The sequence below is a fragment of the Schistocerca serialis genome, chromosome 10 (genome assembly GCF_023864345.2).
Source record: "Schistocerca serialis cubense isolate TAMUIC-IGC-003099 chromosome 10, iqSchSeri2.2, whole genome shotgun sequence".
Lineage (NCBI taxonomy): Eukaryota > Metazoa > Arthropoda > Insecta > Orthoptera > Acrididae > Schistocerca > Schistocerca serialis.
The window spans coordinates 38,240,011-38,264,703 of record NC_064647.1 but is presented as its reverse complement, the minus strand read 5'-3'; the positions used below and the strand labels follow the sequence as shown (position 1 = coordinate 38,264,703).

General features: G+C 42.6%; 1 protein-coding gene across 1 annotated transcript in view; it reads left to right on the top strand.

The window, feature by feature from the left end:
• Positions 1-24,693, top strand: part of LOC126425212 (uncharacterized) — a 194,479-nt gene that overhangs the window by 122,131 nt on the left and 47,655 nt on the right. The window contains exon 3 of the mRNA XM_050088167.1: positions 21,360-21,511. Within this exon, the coding sequence (XP_049944124.1) occupies positions 21,360-21,511 (152 nt within the window). The remainder of the gene's footprint in view (positions 1-21,359; positions 21,512-24,693) is intronic.

Sequence of the window (24,693 nt, the reverse complement as noted above, 5' to 3'; positions counted from 1 at the left end):
ATTTGACGCCACTTCGGCGACCTGCGCGTCGATGGGGATAAAATGATGATGATGATTAGGACAACACAACACCCAGTCCCTGAGCGGAGAAAATTTCCGACCCAGCCGGGAATCGAACCCGGGCCCTTAGGATTGACAGTCTGTCACGCTGACCACTCAGCTACCAGGGCGGACGCACCATGCAAGATCTTATGAGAGCTACACCAAATGCACTCGTTGACACGATAAAAAAATCTCCTTTACGTATTGTATTACCCTTTCAATACCCTCATATACTCTTCATCTTCAGCTTCCGACGTCGGCATTTACACCTAAACTATAGTTATTGGTGTTGGTTTGCTGTCGATTCTGATAAGAACAAACCTGTCACTGAACTGTTCACAGTAACACACTCTCTGCCCTACCTTCCCATTCGTAACGTATCCTACTCCCGTTAAACCATTTTCTGCTGCTGTTGATATTATCCTCTAGCCATCTGACCAGAAATCCTTGTCTTCTTTCCATTTCATTTCACTGACACCCTACTATACCTAGGTTGACCCTCTTCATTTCCCTTTTCAGCTTTTCTAGCTTCCCTACCACGCTGTAGGGGGCCCAAAAATTCTGAGTATAGATTTGACATAAGCCGAAACCGGTCAATAAACAAATGTTGTTGCTGTGGTGTCACCGCCAGACACCACACTTGCTAAGTGGTAGCTTAAATCGGCCGCGGTCCATTTAGTACATGTCGGACCCGCGTGTCGCCACTGTGTGATCGCAGACCGAGCGCCACCACAAGGCAGGTCTCGAGATACGGACGAGCACTCGCCCCAGTTGTACGACGACTTTGCTAGCGACTACACTGACGAAGCCTTTCTCTCATTTGCCGAGAGACAGTTAGAATAGCCTTCAGCTAAGTCCATGGCTACGACCTAGCAAGGCGCCATTAGCCTTACATAGTTTGATAGTTATCGTATGAAATGTCTCAACAAGAAGAACGATGTATACAACAAGGATAAATAAAAGTTAAGTATTCGAGGAGCTGCATACTTTTCTTATTAGCATTCAATACTTATTCTGTTCCAGAATTCACGCCAGTCGGCGTGTGTGAGTACGCGTGCCTTTCTTTCGGCTACCCGTCACTGTGGACTGGCTGCTTTGTCAGTCCACTACAGTTGCGATCTCGACTGTTGAGTTTAACTTAAGTATAGCAACACATCGCTGCACTCCAGACAATGTTGTCTGAATTTATAAGAGCTAACAACAGAACCACATGGATTCTCCCCCCACAGAATAAAAAGTTCCAAAACCGTGCACTCCAGCTCCGGGAAAGACAGATTACCGTTTTCTTTTACTGCAAGGCCCTCCTCCTCATTGACTTTCTAGAATATGTCTCCACAATTGATGCACAGTGGTACGTGGACACTTTGCAAAAACTGAAGCGCTCCATCAGCCTACACACATGTTGTTTCGACTACGCTGCAGAAGCTGTGTTTGAAACGCCATGCACATCCTCCATAGAGCGCAGATCTCTCCTCGTGCTATTTCCATATTTTTAGAGCCATGAAGAAAGACATTCGTGTCCGCCGGTTTGCTTCGACGAAGAGATGCACGCCTGCGTTCAATCATAGTTTCGTAGACAACCGCAAACATTTTTCCATGAACGCATTGACCCTATTGTCTCACTGTGGGATAAACGTGCTCGTGTCCACAACTATTGCGATTGCTTTTGAAATACACTACTGGTCATTAAAATTGCAACACCACGAAGATGACGTCCTACAGACGCGAAATTTAACCAACAGGAAGAAGATGCTGTGATATGCAAATGATTAGCATTTCAGAGCATTCACACAAGGTTAGCGCCGGTGGTGACACCTACATCGTGCTGAGATGAGGAAAGTTTCCAACCGATTTCTCATACACAAACAGCAGTTGACCGGCGTTGCCTGATGAAACGTTGTTGTGATGCCTCGTGTAAGGAGGAGAAATGGGTACCATCACGTTTCCGAATTTCATAAAGGTCGGATTGTAGACTATCGTGATTGCGGTTTATCGTATCGCGACACTGCTGCTCGCGTTGGTCGAGATCCAATGACTGTTAGCAGAATACGGAATCGGTGGGTTCAGGAAGGTAATACGGAACGACGTGCTGGATCCCAACGGCCTCGTATCACTAGCAGTCGAGATTGCAGGCATCTCATCCGCACTGCTGTAACGGATCGTGCAGCCACGTCTCGATCCCTGAGTCAACAGATGGGGACGTTTGCAAGACAACAACCATCTGCACGAACAGTTCGACGACGTTTGCAACAGCATGGACTATCAGCTCGGAAACCATGGCTGCGGTTACCCTTGACGCTGCATCACAGACAGGAGCGCCTGCGATGGTGTACTCATCGATGAACCTGGGTGCAAGAATGGCAAAACGTCATTTTTTCGGATAAATCCAGGTTCTGTTTACAGCATCATGATGGTCGCATCCGTGTTTGGAGACATCGCGGTGAACGCACATTGGAAGCGTGTATTCGTCATTGCCATACTGGCGTATCACCCGGCGTGATGGTATGGGGTCGCATTGGTTACGCGTCTCCGTCACCTCTCGTTCACATTGACAGCACTTTGAACAGTGGACGTTACATTTCAGATGGGATGCGACCCGTGGCCCTACCCTTCATTCGATCCCTGCGAAACCCTAAATTCCAGCAGGATAATGCACGACCGCATGTTGCAGGTCCTGTTCGGGCCTTTCTGGATACGGAAAATGTTCTACTGCTCCCCTGGTCAGCACATTCTCCAGATCTCTCACCAATCGAAAACGTCTGGTCAATGGTGGCCGAGCAACTGGCTCGTCACAATACGCCAGTCACTACTCTTGATGATCTGTGGTATCGTGTTGAAGCTGCATGGGCAGCTGTACCTGTACACGCTATCCAAGCTCTGTTTGACTTAATGCCCAGGCGTATCAAAGCCGTTATTACGACCAGAGGTGGTTGTTCTGGGTATTGATTTCTCAGGAACTATGCACCCAAATTGCGTGAAAATGTAATGACACGTCAGTTCTAGTATAATATTTTTGCACAATGAATACCCGTTTATCATTTGCATTTCTTCTTGGTGTAGTAATTTTAATGGCCAGTTGTGTAATAAACAGTTTACTCACTTTTTTTCCATTTGTCTCGTTCTCATGTGACTGCCTCTTATATAATAAAGAAATGCGTATTTGTAGTTTCATCACAGTTTAGTACACACAGATCGTGATGGTAGAAAGTTTCTTATGGGTCTCGAAGATACCTAAGATGAGTGTTACTTACGTGTGATGTAAGTTGTAGACATTATCTTATAACTGATTCATGGAGCAATTTTACTTTCCAGCAAGGTCTTTTAACTAACTCATACAGTTGTACAAGATGAACGTTTAAAATCTGAGAACTGTTGCGTTTGGATTGTTATCAAGAATGGTGCGTATTAAAAGTCTACTATTGCAGCTAAGTCAAAAGTATAACTATAAAGAAACTGCAACCCCACCCTTTCTTATTAGAAATGTTACGTATGTTGGTGTTATGCATGTCTGTTACTTTACATAAGTAATATAAATACTGTTATGATAGAGTACAGTAAAAACTTTCATGTGTGGCGTTTGGCATGTCTTCATTAGTAAGTGCATGCAGTGTTCAACAACAACAAACTTCATTGTGATGTTCAATCCCTAATTGTGCCTGCACGTTTTTGAATCTTGAAATATGCTTCCATATAATTAAATTAATAGCCTTACTATTAACAACATTTTTAAATTGTGTACTAGTTATAAAATTGTATTATGTACTAAGTAATATAAACCAGTTTCTAAAATGCGATGTACAGAGATGAAATGTCAGTAGTATGCTTGCAAGAGAATACTGTAGAGCCTAGATAATTTAAATTGAGGAAAATTGCTTAAATCCTGTTTCCACAGCAATAGAACCCTAGTCATTACTGATCTGAGACTGACGAAGCTCCAGGCCTTTTGAAGAATGGGCGAGTGTCAGCTCGAGGGCGATGTCCAGTACTTAACTTCGGGTTGGGAGCACAAACACTATTATTACTCATACCTTAGGTTGTTTCAGTAGACTTTGTCCCCCGCATTATTTCAAACTTTTCTTTCACACTCTTGGAAGAAAAAGGTTCAATACCGAAATTACCAGTTTTTACGTAATGAAAGATTTCGTTACTTGAAAGGTAACTTACCACATCCAAACAATCTTCGAAAGAGACCTTATACCTTGTTACATCTTCAGATACTTCAGTTCACTGCCAACCTACAGGCTGTTTCCGTAAGAGCGTGTAAAAACGTAACAGGACATAGAGAATGCTCCACTAAACAAGTTAGGATAGGAAACCTCGTATCGGATAAGCCTGCTTTGTCTAGTATTACCGTCTTCCAGCCTATTCACAACTAACATGCGTACAAGTTCACACGTACTCTAGTGTTTATTTGAATTATACTCCCTATTTCCTGCAAGGAAACAAGGAGGGCGAGCCTGATTACCAGGAAGTCATGATGCAAGTCATGTTTACAGAATGAGATTTTTCACTCTGCAGCGGAGTGTGCGCTGATACGAAACTTCCTGGCGCATTAAAACGGTGTGCCGGACCGAGACTCAAACTCGAGACGCCGGCCGAAGTGGCCGAGCAGTTCTAGGAGCTACAGTCTGGAATCGCGCGACCACTACGGTCGCAGGTTGGAATCCTGCCTCAGGCATGGATGTGTGTGATGTCCTTAGGTTAGTTAGGTTTAAGTAGTTCTAAGTTCTAGGGGACTGATGACCTCAGAAGTTAAGTCCCATAGCGCTCAGAGCCATTTGAACCTTTTTTTTTTTTTTTTTTTTTTTTTTAACTCGGAACCTTTGCCTTTTGCGGGCAAGTGCTCTACCAACTGAGCTACCCAAGCACGACTCACACCCCGTCCTCACAGCTTTACTTCCGCCAGTATCTCGTCTCCTACCTTCCAAATTTTACAGAAGCTCTCCTGCGAACCTAGCAGAACTAGCACTTCTGAAAGAAAGGATACTGAGGAGACATGGCTTAGCCACAGCCTGGGGGATGTTTCCAGAATGAGATTTTTCTCCCTGCAGCGGAGTGTGCGCTGATACGACACTTCCTGGCAGATTAAAACGGTGTTCCGGACCGAGATTCGAACTCGGGACCTTTGCCTTTCGCGGGCAAGTGCTCTACCAGGAAGTTTCGAAGTCATGTTTACTTTACTTCTCCATAAGGTGGCTCTGTTGTATCGTATTCACATTGTCCCATGACAGAAGGTGCTATGAATCAACGACAGATCCATTCATTACTCAGTGCTGTTCAGAGGCGTACAGCACAATACGGTGGAGCAGTACCGGTACTATTTCCTGGTCGTTGGATTGGTTCAAATGTCTATGAGCACTATGGGACTTAACATCTAAGGTCATCAGTACCCTAGAACTTAGAACTCCTTAAACCTAACTAACCTAAGGACATTACACACATCCATGCCCGAGGCAGGATTCTAACCTGCGACCGTTGCTGTCGCGCGGTTCCAGACTGAAGCGCCTAGAACCGGTCGACCACACCGGCCGGCGTTGGATTGGAAGGGGAGGTTCTATTGCATGGCCTGCGAGGTCACCTAACCTGAATTTCCTTAATTATTTCCTATGGGGACATTAAAGTCACTTGTGTATGAGACCCTATTGGATACGGAGGTGGAATTAGTTGCCAGAATTGTAGCTGCCTGTGATGTGATTCGAAACACACTAGGAATATCTGTCAGGGTGCGTCAGAATCTTGTTCGCCGATATCTTGCATTGAGGATTTCCGTCAGTTTCAGCACATTTTGTAAGACACAGTGCAAACGGTACGTTCATTGTGTCAGCGATGGTATTTGCATTTAATGTAAATAAAAAAAGTACACAGTAATGTTATTTTATTCCCATTAACTCCTTAAGTTGGCTTCTCCGACCCAGGTCCCCTACCTTTCCAGTGGAGCAACTTCTATGTCCCGTAAAATTTTTGTACGTTCTTACGGAAACATCCTGCAGATTATCTTTGACATAAGCAGTCTGAAAAAGGGCGATATATCTCTGTTAAAAGCAGCATTGTAAACCATCTTGTCTGTTCATAGTGTAAACCAGTAATAAACTACCCTCAACTGCCTATCAGCCCATTAGACATATAATGAAACTCATAAAACCTTCGGAGATTTGGTCTTTGTGGCATTGTTCCATTTGCTGATTACCTAAGTCTAGTAGCCATACCGAATAAGTAACCCATTGTAAGAAAGTAACAGTATCATCTTCGATGAAGTGGCACAGAATACTATAGGGAACATTTTACCAACGGGTAGCACTCATTAAGGACTACTGTATGACGAAAGAAGCAATTTATGTCGAGAAATTGTTTTACTGCAGATAATACCTGAACGCTTTATACACTGTGCTCCATTGATAATGTCTTGAAAAGAGTTTATAAGATGAAATCGATGAGACAATGGAATGTAGTTGAATTAAATCAGGTGATGCCGGGGTAATGAGGTAAGGAAATGATACATAAAAGTAGTGGTCGAGTTTTGCTATTTGGGCAGTGAAGTAACCGACGATGCCCAGAATAGGAAGGATATAAAAATCAGTCTGGCAATAGCAAGAAATTCGTGCCTGAAGAAGATAAACTTGTTAACATTAGAGATAAATTTGAGTGTTAAGGAAGCCTTCTATTGAAACAGTTGCCTCGAGTGGAACCATGTAAGGAAGTGAGAAGTGGAGTATAAGCAGTTTAGACACAAAGGGAATAGGATCTTCTGAAATATAAAATATGGTACTGCAGGAGAATGTTGCGTATGAAATTGTTAGTGGGGTGTCAATGAGGAGGTACTGAGTCGAACTGAGGAGAAAACAAATTTGTGGCATAACTTAAGTAGGGGTCGGTTGGTAAGACGCATTCTGAGACGTCAGTGAATCGTAGATTTAATAAGGGAGGGAAGTGTAGGGAGACGAGGGTGGGATGGGGGCGGGAGATTGTAGAGGAAGGCCAAGCCTTGACAATAATAACCAGGTTCAGATGTCAGTAACTTGCAGTAGGTACGTTGAGATGAAAAGGCCTGCACAGGATGGAATAGGAATGAGAGCACATCAAACCAGTCTTTGGAATGAAGACCGCAAGAACAACAACAACAACAACACGCTCATTTACAGACAGCGGAATACTTAGGCTGACCTACATAAATTGATACAGTTACGAACATTACGAAAGGAAAGTGAATATTTCTCGAGCTGCTAGAGAATCACATTTTTTCACTCAAGAAAAGAACGCGTTTTTTGACATTACCTCTTCCAGTTCGATATACTTTGTCAACGTGATTTCCGTGATTATATTCTGTACCTACGCTATGTGATGAAGTATCCGGACACCAGGCTGAAAATGACTAACAAGTACATGGCATCCTTCATCGGTAATGCTGGAATTCAGTATGGCGTTGGCCCACGCTTAGCCTCGATGACATCTTCCACCCTTGCAGGCATACGTTCAGTCAGGTGCTGGAAGGTTTCTTGGGGAATGACAGCCCATTCTTCACGGAGTGCAGCACTTAGGAGAGGTAGCGATGTCGGTCACGAAGTCGGCGTTCCAAAACATCCCAAACAGGTGTTCTATAGCATTCAGACCAGGACTCTGTGCAGGCCAGTCCATCACAAGGATGTTACTGTCGTGTAACGACTCCACCACTGGCCGTGCATTATGCAGAGGTGCTCGATCGTGTTGAGGGATGCAATCGCTATCCCCGAATTGCTCTTCAGTAGTGGGAAGCAAGAAGATGCTTAAAACATAAACACAGGTCTGTGCTGTGATAGTGCCATGCAGAACAAGTGGTGCAAGCCCTCTCCATGAAAAACACGACCACACCATAACACCACCGCCTCCGAGTTTTACTGTTGGCACTACACATGCTGGCAGATGACGTTCACCGGGCATTCGCCATACCCACATACTGCCATCGAATCGCCATATTGTGTACCGTGATTCTTCACTCCACTTAACATTTTTCCACTGTTCAATCGTCCAATGTTTACGCTCCTTACACCAAGCGAGACGTCGTTTGCCATTTACCGTCGTGATGTGTGGCTTATGAGCAGTCGCTCGAACATGAAATCCAAGTTTTCTCACCTCCCGTCTAACTGTCATAGTACAGGGCTATTACAAATGATTGAAGCGATTTCATAAATTCACTGTAGCTCCATTCATTGACATATGGTCACTACACACTACAGATACGCAGAAAAACTCATAAAGTTTTGTTCGGCTGAAGCCGCACTTCAGGTTTCTGCCGCCAGAGCGCTCGAGAGCGCAGTGAGACAAAATGGCGACAGGAGCCGAGAAAGCGTATGTCGTGCTTGAAATGCACTCACATCAGTCAGTCATAACAGTGCAACGACACTTCAGGACGAAGTTCAACAAAGATCCACCAACTGCTAACTCCATTCGGCGATGGTATGCGCAGTTTAAAGCTTCTGGATGCCTCTGTAAGGGGAAATCAACGGGTCGGCCTGCAGTGAGCGAAGAAACGGTTGAACGCGTGCGGGCAAGTTTCACGCGTAGCCCGCGGAAGTCGACGAATAAATCAAGCAGGGAGCTAAACGTACCACAGCCGACGGTTTGGAAAATCTTATGGAAAAGGCTAAAGCAGAAGCCTTACCGTTTACAATTGCTACAAGCCCTGACACCCGATGACAAAGTCAAACGCTTTGAATTTTCGGCGCGGTTGCAACAGCTCATGGAAGAGGATGCGTTCAGTGCGAAACTTGTTTTCAGTGATGAAGCAACATTTTTTCTTAATGCTGAAGTGAACAGACACAATGTGCGAATCCGGGCGGTAGAGAATCCTCACGCATTCGTGCAGCAAATTCGCAATTCACCAAAAGTTAACGTGTTTTGTTCAGTCTCACGGTTTAAAGTTTACGGCCCCTTTTTCTTCTGCGAAAAAACACGTTACAGGACACGTGTATCTGGACATGCTGGAAAATTGGCTCATGCCACAACTGGAGACCGACAGCGCCGACTTCATCTTTCAACAGGATGGTGCTCCACCGCAATTCCATCATGATGTTCGGCATTTCTTAAACAGGAGATTGGAAAACCGATGGATCGGTCGTGGTGGAGATCACGATCAGTAATTCATGTCATGGCCTCCACGCTCTCCCGACTTAACCCCATGCGATTTCTTTCTGTGGGGTTATGTGAAAGATTCAGTGTTTAAACCTCCTCTACCAAGAAACGTGCCAGAACTGCGAGCTCGCATCAACGATGCTTTCGAACTCATCGATGGGGACATGCTGCGCCGAGTGTGGGAGGAACTTGATTATCGGCTTGATGTCTGCCGAATCACTAAAGGGGCACATATCGAACATTTGTGAATGCCTAAAAAAACTTTTTGAGTTTTTGTATGTGTGTGCAAAGCATTGTGAAAATATCTGAAATAATAAAGTTATTGTAGAGCTGTGAAATCGCTTCAATCATTTGTAATAACCCTGTACTTGCAGTGGATCCTGATGCAGTTTGGAATTAGTGTGTGATGGTGTGGATAGATGTCTGTCTATTACACTCTACGACCCTCTTCAACTGTCGGCAGCCTCTGTGAGTCAACAGACGAGGTCGGCCTGTACGCTTTTGTGCTGTACGCGTCGCTTCACGTTTCCACTTCACTATCACATTGGAAAAAGTGGACCTAGGGGTGTTTAAGAGTGTGGAAATCTCCCGTACAGACGTATGACACAAGTGACACCCAATCACCTGAACATGTGAGTTCCGTGGAGCGCCCCATTCTGCTCTCTCGCGGTGTCTAATGACTGCTGAAGTCGCTCATGTGGAGTATCTACCAACAGGTGGCAGCACAGTGGCTTATATGAAAATGTATGTTTTTGGGGGTGTTCGGATAGTTTTGACCACATAGTATAGTACTTTCATTGCGAAGATCAGCAAAATACACTGCTGTAACCACTATAACCGCTTCGTTTCCCAGACTTTTTCATATGTGCGAGGTTCTGCCGGATTTGAAGCTGTGAGGGCGGTCATGAGTTGTGCTCGGGTAGCTCAGTTGGCAGAGCACTTGCCTGTGAAAGGCTAAGGATCCGAGTTCGAGTCTCGGTCCGGCACACAGTTTTAATCTGGAAGGAAGTTGCACATGTGCGATTAGTAGGAAACGAGAGGATCTGTTAGTAGAAAACGAGAGGATCCGTATATGGTAGATACGATAAACTTTTCAATAATCCATAGTTCAAAACGACTGGAACTGGGTGATTTGAGATGGTGAATTAATGCCCAGTGGCAATCCGATAAAAGGCTTTGGGTTTGACGAATGGCTGGGGAACGTTACCTTCCGCCATGTGTGGTGGCAAAATGGTTCAAATGGCTCTGGGCACTATGGGACTTAACAGCTGTGGTCATTAGTCCCTGTGGTGGCAACATTGAAGCACTGAGGAGGTGGTGTTACAGTACAGGAGTGATTTTCGTGGTCAGTGTGTGGGGTTCCCTTATTGCGCCTCAGCAAATGCTGAAGGGGAAGGATATGGACACATTTTACATAATCGTGCAACATACACAGTAGGGAAATGGTATAGAGACAATGATTGATCGTATTATTATTTACTGTACCATGAAACAGCATCTGTGAGGCGTGCTTTGTTGACAGTAACATTCCTGAAATGGTCTGACCTGCCCTGAACCCAATGCAACACCTTTGGGATGAGCTAGAACGCCGACTTCGCTGTAGATCCCAGTATCCAACAGCACAGCATTTTCTGATTTCTCCTCTTGAGGTAGAATGTGCTGCCATTGCTCCAGAGACATTAAGATGTCTCATTGAAACTGTCCCCAGTAAATTTCAAGCTGTCATATAGATGAAAGATCGATACACCCCATATTAAATCAAATGAAAAAACAAGTTTACTGTTAACAGTCACTGTTTATTTATGTCCACGGCGCTTTTCAAAGTTGTAAACTCCCATCATCAGGTGCATTTACATTCGTTAGTCTGACGCGTGTGTGTGTGTGTGTGTGTGTGTGTGTGTGTGTTGTGTTACGATTTTTGGAGGAATTTATGGCTCTGTCTAGTGGAGAAACAAAACACTACTTCGGAAGATGGTTTTGGTTTTTTTTAACAAAAAAGTAAACGTATATCTATCGGTAAACATAAAATAACTGAAATAGAGGACCTTTGGTAGTCACAGGTTCCTTCCACTGTCGTAACACAAGTATACTGCCATATTTTGTAAACAAATATGGCGTCTGTAAACTATTAGGTGCAAGGATCATATAGCAAAAGAGAAACATTATCACAAAGTACAAAGAATATACATCATAACAACATTATTACAGAATACGTTTTAAAGGATTTTAGAGATCTTTGTTTTGAGGTTTTGAATTCATGCTTTGGAGTACATACTTCAGGTGGAATATAAATCCGATTTTGTGAAGTTTATATAGCTTAAACTTCATACTCGACAAAATCTTGACAAAATCGGATTTGTATACCACCTGAAATATGTATTCCAACGCATGTATTCGACACCTCAAAACAAAGATGTCCAAAATCCTTCGAAAGTTATTCTGTAATAATGTTGTTATGATTATATTCTTTGTATTCTGTAATAATGTCTCTCTTCTGCTGTATGATCCTTGCGCCTAATAGTTTCCAGACGCCATATTTGTTTACAAAATATGACAGTACACATGTGATGTGTTACGACAGTGGAAGGAACCTACGAGCACTGGAGGTCCTTTATTTCACTTATCTTATGTTTATCGTTAGACATACGTTTACTTTTTTGTCAAAAAAAAACATGTTCTGCAAGGATGTTTTGTTTCTCCGCTAGACAGTGTCCTAAGTTCTTCCAAAAACCGTAACACAACACACACACACGTCATACTAAAAACCTTTGAAATGCGTCTTGACGATAAATAAACAGTGACTGGTAACAGTAAACTTGTTGTTTCATTTGATGTCAATAACAATCACGGTAAAGCCAAACCTAAAATGTTCGCATTTAAGCATCCCATATTACTGTTCACTAACAGGTCTCCAGATACATTTTATCACATAGTGTATGGTAATTTTATGGTCCCAAATTGTCAATAGTGGCGTTCTGTACAAATATACGCACTACTGTAGTCAAGAATAAAATTCTGTATACGTACCGTACTCAAGCATTTCATTTACATATGTTTTAACGCAAATACTCATGAGCATCTCATTTATTTTCTGCATGTAGGGTACCACAGCCATATATTTGTTAAAATACATTTTAACTGATTTATGGAGCGTTTCCGCCTAGGGTGTAAGTGGCAAGTATACAGTTTACGGAAGTCCGAGCTTTAATAAAGCGAATACTGTTCAACAACAGCCGAGGTGAAAATCTGTAAAATGTCTTAACTCATGAGTACGGTTTGAAACGCGCCACACACTTCACAGTTTATCAGTATATGATTATCATAGGTATGACACCATGCAGTGTGTCATTCGTTATGGCAATAATAGAAGCCTAATGCTGTAACATGGTTGACGTTCTGTTTTCTGTATATAATATGCTGGAACCACATTCTGTGAAGCATAGTGATAATCTTTGTTGTCAGAACGGATGGTAAATGAAATATTCGCTGCAGTCAGCAATATATCGTAATGGATAAGGCGTTGTGTAAGACTTCCAAAGGCTTCGTTTGCATTTTTACCATGGTCCAAATTTTGTTTTCATATATTATTACAAAAGAAGTTAAAACACGCCAACAGATTCAGTATGTCAACAGAAACACACTCGCAATGTTTTTCGATAGTATAATTTCCCAAGAGAGGGAAATACTGCTGTTTATCTGTACAGCCACGATTATTTTTCACGCGATTTGAATAACAAATCTTTCTGGATATTCTTCGCGGAAAAGCGTTATCCTTAGTTGTTTGCATGACGGCCAGAGGCTGTTCTTTCTTTCACGCAGAGAGGCACAGCAAACTTTACTCACCGACAAAGTGACAAAAGGGAACAAGACTTATGAGACTTTTATACAAGAGCTGAATTATCGGGTGTAAATAATTCATAGTGGGTTTACGCCTCGTAATCACGGTACATAAAGGAACCTCGGGTGTTTTGCAATTCAAAGCCCTCCAGAGGAACTTGGCTCATGCCTTCAGCGCTCGTCTCCAGGTGATCACAGTCCGCCGACTTAACTGTGCCAGTGACAAACGCGAAACAAGGTGGAAATCTCGCGACAGACAGACATGTCGCAAAGAGTGCATTTACTTCTTTGTCTTTGTGGTTTGGTATACTGTACGATCGCTAAGCTAGTACTGCTCCGGTTCTTTTTCCTTTGGTAAAGTGGCGTTTTCTTCTTTATTTATTCACATTTTACTAAATTTTTAATGACACATTATCACAGGCTACATCGTAGTTCACTCAGAACTACAAAACAGAGTATTAAAACATGGAACAAAAAAATTCAAGAATGAAAAACAACATTGATATCAACTTTTATAATAATAATGATAATAAATGCACAGTATAATGATTAACTACATTTTGTAAATGTTAATAATAGGTAGGGAAAGGCGAAGGGCCGTAATATGCCCATGTCACTAATGCGTGTAGCGAAAAGAAATGGTTCTAGCATGGAGCCCCGAGGAACACGCTTGCTGATTTCTTGCTATACGAGAGTGTAAACTAGCCTTCTACTTTGTGCTACTCGTATATGCAAACCAGTGGAATACAGTAACTCTAAATTCGCAATGTTCTTATTGATTTAGCAACAAAATTTTCAACAAAGCTCATTAATGGTAGCAGCTTTCGTTGTGGCTGCTCGTGATGGGGAGTAACAGCAATAAATGAAGTCAAAAAGAAATAAATTCTCGAATATCGTTTTTTGTTCTAACTTAATCACGGCGCATAGATGTAGAATGCTTAATATCTTCCAGAAACTAACATAAACATGATATCAAATTTGATACAAAGAAATGAACAGAAATTATATCACAATATAGTAGAGATTCGACCAAAACTTTGGAACGATAGACCGAGGCTCCGTTGCATACACTGAACTACCTAGAGCTGTAATTAGCTGAAACAAAAGTGGAAATTAATAAAAAAACTACGACTGAATATTATCCCTTGCAAACATTAAAAGAAATTACTAACTGCGACACATGTTGAGGAAGCTTACTCCATTTCATGATAGGCTGATTGGTGCAGCAACCGGTTTTCATAATTATATAAAGAGACAGTCTCGGTTGCAAAGTTACCGGGTGATCAAAAAGTCAGTATAAATTTGAAAACTTAATAAACCACGGAATAATGTAGATAGAGGGGTAAAAATTGACACACATGCTTAGAATGACATGGGGTTTTACTAGAACCAAAAAGAAACAAAGATCACAAAATGTCCGACAGATCTCTTGCGCTCGTCGTTTGGTGATGGTCGTGTGCTCAGCCGCCACTTTCGTCAGGCTTAGCCTCCCAGGTCCCCAGACCTCAGTCCGTGCGATTATTGGCTTTGGGGTTACCTGAAGTCGCAAGTGTATCGTGATCGACAGACATCTCTAGGGATGCTGAAAGCAACATCCGACGCCAATGCCTCACCATAACTCCAGACATGCTTTACAGTGCTGTTAACAACATCATTCCCGACTACAGCTATTGTTGAGGAATGGTGGTGGACATATTGAGCATTTCCTGTAAAGAACATCATCTTTACTTTGTCTCACTTTGTTATGCTAATTATTGCTATTCTGATCAGATGAAGCGCCATCTGTCGGACATTTTTTGAACTTTTGTATTTTTTTGGTTCTAATGAAACCCCATGTCATTCCAAGCATGTGAGTCAATTTGTACCTCTCTATCTACATTATTCCGTGATTTATTCAGTTTTCAAATTTATACTGACTTTTTCATCACCCGGTATTTTCATTACAGACTTTCTCAGATTTCTCTAAGCCAAAAGGAAAAGCAAGGATGTAATTATACAAAATTAAAAATTAAGGGGCGTGGTACTAAGCTGCGATAAATTAAAAAACAGATCAACACTCGCGAACGGCTGTCAAAGCAATGCATATCTCTGGTTAGTAGGGCGGTTAGTCAGCAATGTCGTAACGAACCATCTAAAGGATGGACCGTCGAACAAGATACACTGGAAGAAAACCAAGTGTATAAGCTTAAAAGGGGAAAAATTTATGGAGGAATTAATAAAAAAAGGGGGGCAGGCAAATAAAGTAAACGTAATTACCTCGAGCTGTCATAGCCGCCATGTGTAGCGCACCTTAGAGCCACACATACAACGAATGACGTGTTTATCAAATGATTAAAGGATCTAACGAACGGCCATATTAAAATCAGAGTACAGATGAATACTATGTTTCCTGTGCTAGTAGCACTGTACGTCAAGAGAAGGCGCTAGTTTCGGTAAGACTTAACTAATCTAGACATAAGACTATAAAAAGTAGCTACAGGCTATAAGTAAAAGTTATTAGGTAGCACCTTCACTGACAGTGTATGACAGCGCGTAGGATAAACATTCAAAATGATTGCAAATTAAAAGAACGTAAAGAAAATGAAATACTGTAAAACCAGACATTGCAAACACAACAATAAAAGATCCCAAAAGATTGCAAATGGGTATACATAAAATATAACCAAAATAACTACACACGTGAAAATAATCACAGTATTAAAATCGTAACAGTACATTGCGAATTTTTTTCCTATTTTACACAATATACTATTACCGTTTTAATACTCTGATTAATTTGTAACTTCACCGCCTTAGGAGAAAATTTCTAACTTCATCACCTTAGGAATCTCTTGTCAGGCAAAGACGTTATGCAACCGATAATCACAGACCTTGGAATTATATGAACGCACTGTTTCACACAGAGAGAAATGTTTGGGTAGCCTATTAGATAACGATATGAAGTGGAGCTGACTTCCTGACATTTAAGATCCCATTTTCGATCAACTACACAGTGTTTGTTATAACCGGGATCATTCTTCCTGTGGAAAATAGGTAATGGGATCCAGCTAGAAGATCTTAAGTTGAAATATCCATTTTGTAACAGAGGGAAAGTTCTGGTAAGCTAGTAGTACTGGAACTAAGATGACGTTATGAAACTTTGCATCCATTGCCAACCTTTGAGGCTACTGCCGCGATTATGGGCATTTTTCTTGAGATGCAGAACATACAATGCGACTCAGGGAGAATGTCAATGCGCAACAGACTTTGAAGTCAGGGCAGCGACAGTTTTAAAAGATCAGACGCTTTACCTGTAAGTCCTTTATCTATAGGTTCGATCTGCTTCGCAGCATTTCAGCTGCATCAATTGCAATCTGTACAAATTTGTAGAGAAAGGCTCATGCAAGGCAGCAAGAAAACATAACTAAAATGAAAAAGTGCATACAGGATGAACATACATAATCAAGTCATTTTACAGCAAAAAAAGAGTATGAAATGATCCAGCTTTCATAATAAGATGATAAGAAGAAATTCCTAATAAGGGGCTACCAGGTAGGTAAAATATTAATAAATTCCACTCACCATCAGTAATAGTGTCTAGTGAGCTAAACAAGCTCTCATCTGCTGAAATAGTGATCAAACCATAGATGGCTCTGCTCATCTACGAAATAATGTAAAAACTGAGCAGCTAGCGGTCCCCTATTTAGATAAAACAGATTAAAAACCCCAGCTCCTCAAACTGAAATTGTACTTAATCCCCACCAAAACTGTCCAGCGTAAAACTATTTTAAGGCACAGCACGCAACTGACATGAAGTAAATAACAGGACTGAAAATCATAGCATACCTAACTAGCTCAATCGGCAGAAAGCAGCGCATTGCGAGGCCACATGGCTGGGAGCTAAATTTACCAATAGCAAGCCCGCGCACGGGATTCTGTACTAAACAAGACGTAGCTGCGATCTCAGAGAGAGATCTGTATCTTGTGGAGTGCGCATGCGGTCTGCACTTTGATCACCATTTCTACATATGGGCACTCCGCTAGCTCGCCAGACACCTTTACTCATGGCGAGTGGAGATTATTGGTGTTATACTGACCTGGTAGTCTCTTACTAGGATTTTATTCTTAGCAGTTGCCTCCTTTCTAGAAATCACGGAAGCGTTATATGTGATATTCTTTTTTGGCGTCCGCTACTTAGCAAATATTTTCTGGTTATGAACGCTGGGTCATCCCAGTCTCTTTTTTTCAATATGAACATGACTTGATTTTGTATATTCGTCCCATATACAGGGTGTGTCAAAAAGAATCATCTGATTTTTTTTACAAAAATCATAACTATTATGTTATTTGAGATAACGTGCGTGAACAACGTAATGTTGGAAAGAGCAAACTCTCGAGTTTTACGTGGTTCCCGCTAGGTAGCAGCAGTGTGGGCTTACTTCAGTTCTAGTAAAAATGGTGTCGGGACAATAGAAAGCTTTTTGTGTTCTACGTTTTGCGCAGCGTGGGTCAGTAATAACTGTTCAGCGTGACTTTCGTATTAGGTATAGTGTGGATCCTTTCTACAGCACAGAGCATTAGATGATGGTATGAACAATACCGAGAAACAGGTTGTTTGTGTAAAGGCAAATCGCCGGGCCGTCCCCGAGTGTCTGACATAGATGTCTAATGCATCCGCCATACTTCACAAGTAGTCCGCAGCAATCTGTTCACCACACAGCTCAATATGCCCACGATGTCCGTTTGGTGTGTGACGTCGACGTTTACACATGAAACCATACAAAATGCAGCTACTGCAAACTCTTCGTGAAGGTAACAAATATCGTGTGAAGTTCTTTAATTTCGTTCTTGGCAACATGGAGAATGACATTTTTCTTCCACGCTTAATGTTTAGTGACGAGGCAACGTTCCATTTAAATGGAAAGGTGAACCGTCATAATGTGAGAATATAGGGTACAGAACAACCACATATAGTTGTACGACATGAAAGGGACTCTCCAAAATTTAATGTGTTTTGTGCATTTTCACAGGAAAAGGTGTATGGTCCATTTTTCTTTGCGAGGACACTGTTACGGGAAGTACATATATGGACAGGCTTGAGAACTTTCTTTTCCCCCAGTTGGAGACTGATTTGAACGACTTCATTTACCAACAGGATGGGACACCGCCACACTGGCATCTGGAAGTGCGGGAATTTTTAAATCAAAGGATTACTGAACGATGGACCGGCCGCACTGGACCCAGTGATTCAGCCTTACGTTACTGGCCTCCAAGGTCACCGGACCTGACAGTATGTCTTCCAATTTGTACAGATTGCTTTTGACGATGCAGCTAAAATGCTGTGAAAGTGATCGTGCCTATAAATAATGGGCTTACAGCTAAAGCGATAATATCTTTTCAAAAGAATGTCAGTAGTTTATATGTAGACAAATTCAGGAATGGGAATGATTTAACCAGAATTAAGATCTCATTTCCAGCTTCTGAGGCTATAAGGGATATTTGTATGGTAGAGGCCATACAGTATGATCCAAAGAAATGTTGCCGGCATGATTACTAGTTATCAGAAGGGAAATGATGTTTCCAGATTTGGGAGCTTTCATCTAACTTCCAAGTTAGAGGGGCATTGTACCTGAGGAACACATTATGATCTGAAAAGACAATATCGGGTGGTCCTGTCCATCCTCTGTCAGCTTCTATCAGAGATCATTCACGTTGTAGAACGACATACAGTGGATGCTTATGGGGGACATGCTTATGAGTTGAAAATTAGGACGTTGTACTGAAATAAATGTAACTTGTCCGGTATTAGAACTTTCTTTCCAGTTTCTGAGCGTATTGGGACTATCTGTACGGTATAGGTCGGACTTGTAGAGATAATTTTGGGTTGACAGCTAGCTAACAGATAGGTAATGGAGCTGGCTTTACCACTTCTGAGACTTTCAGAAGACACAGAATGTGATCTGTATAGATGAAGTAGATCTGACTACTAGATAACACACAAAGGGTGGAGCTGACTTTTTAGGCACATTTACTTTTCCAACCTCTGTGACTATCGTTTGTGCAATGGGAAGACTCACACTGAAATCTAGGGAATTGTTTGTGGGTTGAGAATTAGCAAATAGAATTTGACTAAAGCGGAGTTCCTCTGCATTAGGATCTTGTTTATAAGTTCTGAAACCATCAGGAACATCGGTACAGTAGAGTAACAATATGATCTGTAGAGGCGATGTTGGGTTTAATGTTGTATAATAGCTAGGAAACGGAGCTTACTTGACCAGTTTAAGGAGCTTCCTTCCAACTTTGAGGCTCTCAGAACCATTCTTGTGGTAGACAACATACATTTTCAACCATCTATCAGGAAGGGGATGGAGCTGACTTGGACACCATTAGGATATTCTTGTAAACTTCCAAGGATATTTGTACTGTAGAGGACACATAATATGATCTAGATACATGATGATAACAACTAACTAATACTAACAAGGGAACCTCCCCATCGCATCCCCCTCAGATTTAGTTATGAGTTGGCACAGTGGATAGGCCTTGAAAAACTGAACACAGATCTATCGAGAAAACAGGAAGAAGTTGTGTGGAACTATGAAAAAAATAAGCAAAATATACAAACTGAGTAGTCCATGCGCAAGATAGGCAACAACAAGGAGAGTGTGAACTCAGGAGCGCCGTGGTCCCGTGGTTAGCGTGAACAGCTGCGAACGAGAGGTCATTGGTTCAAGTCATCCCTCGAGTGAAAATTTTACTTTCTTTATTTTCGCAAAGTTATGATCTGTCCGTTCGTTCATTGACGTCTCTGTTAACTGTAATAAGTTTAGTGTATGTGTTTTGCGACCGCACCGCAAAACCATGCGATTAGTAGACGGAAGGACGTGCCTCTCCAATGGGAACCGAAAACATTTGATCGCAAGGTCATAGGTCAACCGATTCCTGCACAGGAAAACACGTCTGATATATTCTATACGACACTGGTGACGGCACGTGCGTCACATGACAAGAACATGTTGGCGACCCACCTAACTTGTACACTAGGCGAATGGGTAAAAAGATTCTTCTACCTTGCCCGATTTAGGTTTTCTTGTGGATGTGATAATCATAAATAAAATAAAATACATTAAACTTTTCACGCGATGGAAGACCTTTTTTTTTTGTTTAGTTTTGTTGTGTAATTGATCAGAGGCCTTCTGCGCCCCACTGGTAATATGTTGAGTCACGTCTTCTCTAAATTGATGTGTTCCGTTCAATTGTTCAGAAATGTTCATTGTTTCAAGCAGGAAACCTTCTTCTCTCTTGGCTTAACACATTCCAGCTGCGAGGCGAGTCGTGGAAAGCACTCCCAAGGAAATAACAGTCGCTTTCTCTCACGTTAGCGCGTTTCCACAGAGCTAGGGAAGAGGCATTTTTTTAAAATGGTTCAAATGGCTCTGAGCACTACGGGACTTAACATCTATGGTCATCAGTCCCCTAGAACTTAGAACTACTTAAACCTAACTAACTTAAAGACATCACACAACACCCAGTCACCACGAGGCAGAGAAAATCCCTGACCCCGCCGGGAATCAAACCCGGGAACCCGGGCGTGGGAAGCGAGAACGCTACCGTACGACCACGAGCTGCGGACAAGACTTGAACTAAGGACCTCTCGTTCCGCAGCTGCTCACGCTAACCACGGGACCACGGCGCTCCTGAGCTCACGTTATCCTTGATGTTGCCTATCTTGCGCATGGACTACTCAGTTTGTATATTTTGCTTATTTTTTTTCATAGTTCCACACAACTTCTTCCTGTTTTCTCGATTGATCTGTGTTCAGTTTTTCAAGGCCAAACCACTGTGCCAACTTATTACTAGATATGAGAGGGGTGCGATGGAGAGGTTCCCTTGTAAGGAAATGAGGCTGACTTGCCCGAGCATAGGATTCTCTTCCCAATGTCTGGGATTATAAGAAACAATTTTTATGTAAGCGAACATACAATATGTTCTGTCGAGATGATGTCAGGTTGACAACTAGCTAACGTAAGAGAATGGAGCTGACTTGGCCCGATTGGTGTTGCACTCCAACCTTTAACCTCTATGACTGAGCTGCAATTGTGGGTCATTCGTATAGTGGAAGGGCATACATTCTAGCCCAGGGAAGTGGTACAGGCTGAGAAATAGCGAGTGGTACTGGACTGGAGCTGAGCTGACTCCCCCAGACCCAGACCTGCATGCCCCTCCTAGCGGAGACCACCACGGGAGTAGCGAGGAGTGTGCGCGTGTAGTCCCGTGGGAGAGCTGTGGCTGGCACGCTGCTGATCCGCCTCTGCCATTGGTCCGCCGCTGCCTGCCAGGTCCTGGCGAGAGTCCCTCGTGTGGTGAGGAGCTGTGTGTTGTTGTGACTGCCACAGGCCCAAAAGCGTGCCCTCGTCGCCCATGGTGAAGCGCGCCTTCTCCCGCCTGGGCAACCTCACCGCCGGCTGGGGCCGCTCCATCCGCAAGCAGCACTCCCAGCTGTCCGCCGACGACAAGAAGAAGTGGTCTTCGTCACAGGACTGCTCCAGTAAGTACACGCCATGATTTCAACTTTTATTCTCAGCAGAAACCCTTAGAGTGCGTGACCGCACATTATATACCAATGACATTCCATCCTCTGAGTTTCTATTGTTGCCCCATACATCTACACCTCCATCTATATCTGTGGTGTGCGCACTGTAAGACCTTCGGTACACACACCATCAGATTATTTGACTTGTAACTCTAACAAAGTAGGCTAGTGTCAGCAATATGTCTCGTGGTCTTATCGTGGCTTGTTTATCTTCTGCCGTTAGGTCAGACGATAGAAATGCCACTAGCACGCTTAGAGTAGCAGATTGATGGTGACCAACTTTAAACAGAACTTGATTAATTTTCACACACATTTATTAAAATATTAACAAGCGTAAAAATAATTAAATTGGTTCTGGATGCTATTTACAATTGACACTCTGAAGTTCCTTTGGTCTTGATACGTAAATCTTATTCTCACATATCTCTGATACTTGACAAAGCGACTGTTCATTTATCTTCATGGCTATCTACAGTAATACGGTAATCTTATTAGGCACAGACTGAAACTTGACTATTGACTGGTACAGACAAATGCAGACTAATGCAGATTAATGCAGACTGACTAATCGGAGGTCTGTACACTCGTTATAATACCTCACGCGTTCAGGTATCACTGCGCAAGTGTGATCCGCGAGGAGAAAAGGTTCTACGTTAGCAGCAATCTCATTGGCTGCGTTACATATTAATACGCAGATCGGCGGAAGCAAAATTTGGTCCGTCTCTAAGACAGCGCCATCTCATAGTGCGGAGACGGACGAGCGCTGCGCCTGCACTGTTGTGCTTAGCGGGGCGCGCTCTATTGGGAAAGTTGTGTACGCGCTGACTACGCGGAACTATGTACATAACAATATCTATACTCTGCAAACTATTGTGAGGTGCTTCGCAGAGGTTACATCAAAGTGCATCACGTATTATGGCTGCTTCCCTTCTCGATCGCATGTATTGCGGGAAAGAGACACTCCCTAAATGCCTTCACTCTGTTATAAGTAATTCAGTCTTGTCTCTTCTGTCTGTATGAGATTGATACATATGGGGTTGAAGGACATATATGGGTAGCTTCTTCACTTAATACTGGTTCTTGACACTTTGTAAAAAAAGGTGTGGCACGATGGTTGGCATCTACACTCAAGAGCCAAAGAAACTGGTACACCTGCCTAATATCGTTTAGGGCCCAACGAGCACGCAGAAGTGCCCAACACGACGTGGCTTGGACACAACTAATATCTGAAGTAGTGCTCGAGGGAATTTACACCATGAATCCTACAGGGCTGTCCATAAATCTGTAGGAGTATGAGGAGCTGGAGACCTCTTCTGAACAATGCGTTGCAAGGCAGCCCAGATATGTTAAATAATGTTCATGTCAGGGGAGTTTGGTGGCCAATGGAAGTGTTGAAATTCAGAAGAGTCTTCCTGGAGCCAATCTGTAGCAATTCTAAATGTGAGGGGGTGTCGCATTGTCCTGCTGGAATTGCCTAAGTCCGTCGGAATGTGCAATGGGCATGAGATGCAGGTGATCAGACACGATTCTTATGTATGTGTCACCTGTCAGAGTCGTATCTAGACGTATCATTGGTCCCATATCACTCCAACTGCACATGCCCCACACCATCACAGATCCTCCACCAGCTTGAACAGTCTCCTGCTGACATGCAGGGCCCATGGATTCATGAGGTTATCTCCATACTCGTACACGTCCATCCGCTCAATACAATTTGAAACTAGACTAGTCTGACCAGGCAACATGTTTCCAGTCATCAAGAGTCCAATGTCAGTGTTGACGGGCCCAGGCGAGGCGTTACGTTTTGTGTCGTGCAGTCATCAAGGATACACGCGTGGACCTTCGACTCCGAAAGCCCATATGGATGATGTTTCGTTGAATGGTTCACTCGCTCACACATTTTGATGCCCCAGCAGTGAAATCCGCAGGAGTTTGCGGAAGGGTTGCACTTCTGTCACGTTGAACAATTCTCTTCAGTCGTTGTTGACCCTGTTCTTGCAGGATCTTTTTCCTATCATAACGGTGTCGAAGATTTGATATTTTACCGGATTCCATGATACACTCGTGAAATGGTCGTATGAAAAAATCCGCACTTCATCACTACCTCGGAGATGATGTGTCCCTTCGCTCGTGCACTGACAATAAGACCACGTTCAAACTCACTTAAATCTTGATAACCTGGCACAGTAACAGCAAAATCGATCTAACAACTGCACCAGATACTTGTTGTCTTGTATAGGCGTTGCCGACCGCAGAGCCGTATTCTGCCTGTTTACATATCTCTGTATTTGAACACGCACGCCTATACCAGTTTTTTGGCGCTTCAGTGTATATTCAGTGTTTTCAGAATGTTCTTGACACCTTCCTATGGATTCATGCAAACCTGTACTTATTTGTGCTGCTCTACTTTCTTTATGTTCAATATCCCCTGTCAGTTTGATTTGGTATGTGTCCCACAGTTTTGAATAATATTCTAGGATGTGTTGTGAGAGTATTTTTAATCAATATCTTTTGTAGACTGATTTGCCAGTACCCTATTACTCAGTGAAGTCTGCCACCTGCCTTACCTATGACTAAGGGTTCATAATCGTTGATTTAATATCCCTGCAAATTATAAAACTTTTGTTATTTGTATGGTCAAGTTGTGCCACAAACTTCTCTTCTCCCCCATCCTATTCAATACCTCCTCATTAGTTACGTGATCTACCCACCTTATCTTCAGCATTCTTCTGTAGCACCACATTTCGAAAGCTTCTATTCTCTTCTTGTCCTAACTAGTTATCGTCCATGTTTCACTTCCATACATGGCTACACTCCATACAAATACTTTCAGAAACGACTTCCTGACACTTAAATCTATACTCGATGTTAACAAATTTCTCTTCTTGAGAAACGCTTTCCTTGCCATTGCCAGTCTACATTTTATATCCTCTCTACTTCGACCATCATCGGTTATTTTACTCCCTAAATAGCAAAACTCCTTTACTACTTTAAGTGTCTCATTTCCTAATCTAATTCCCTCAGCATCACCCGACTTAATTCGACCACATTCCATTATCCTCGTTTTGCTTTTGTTGATGTTCATCTTATATCCTCCTTTCAAGACACTGTCCATTCCGTTCAACTGCTCTTCCAAG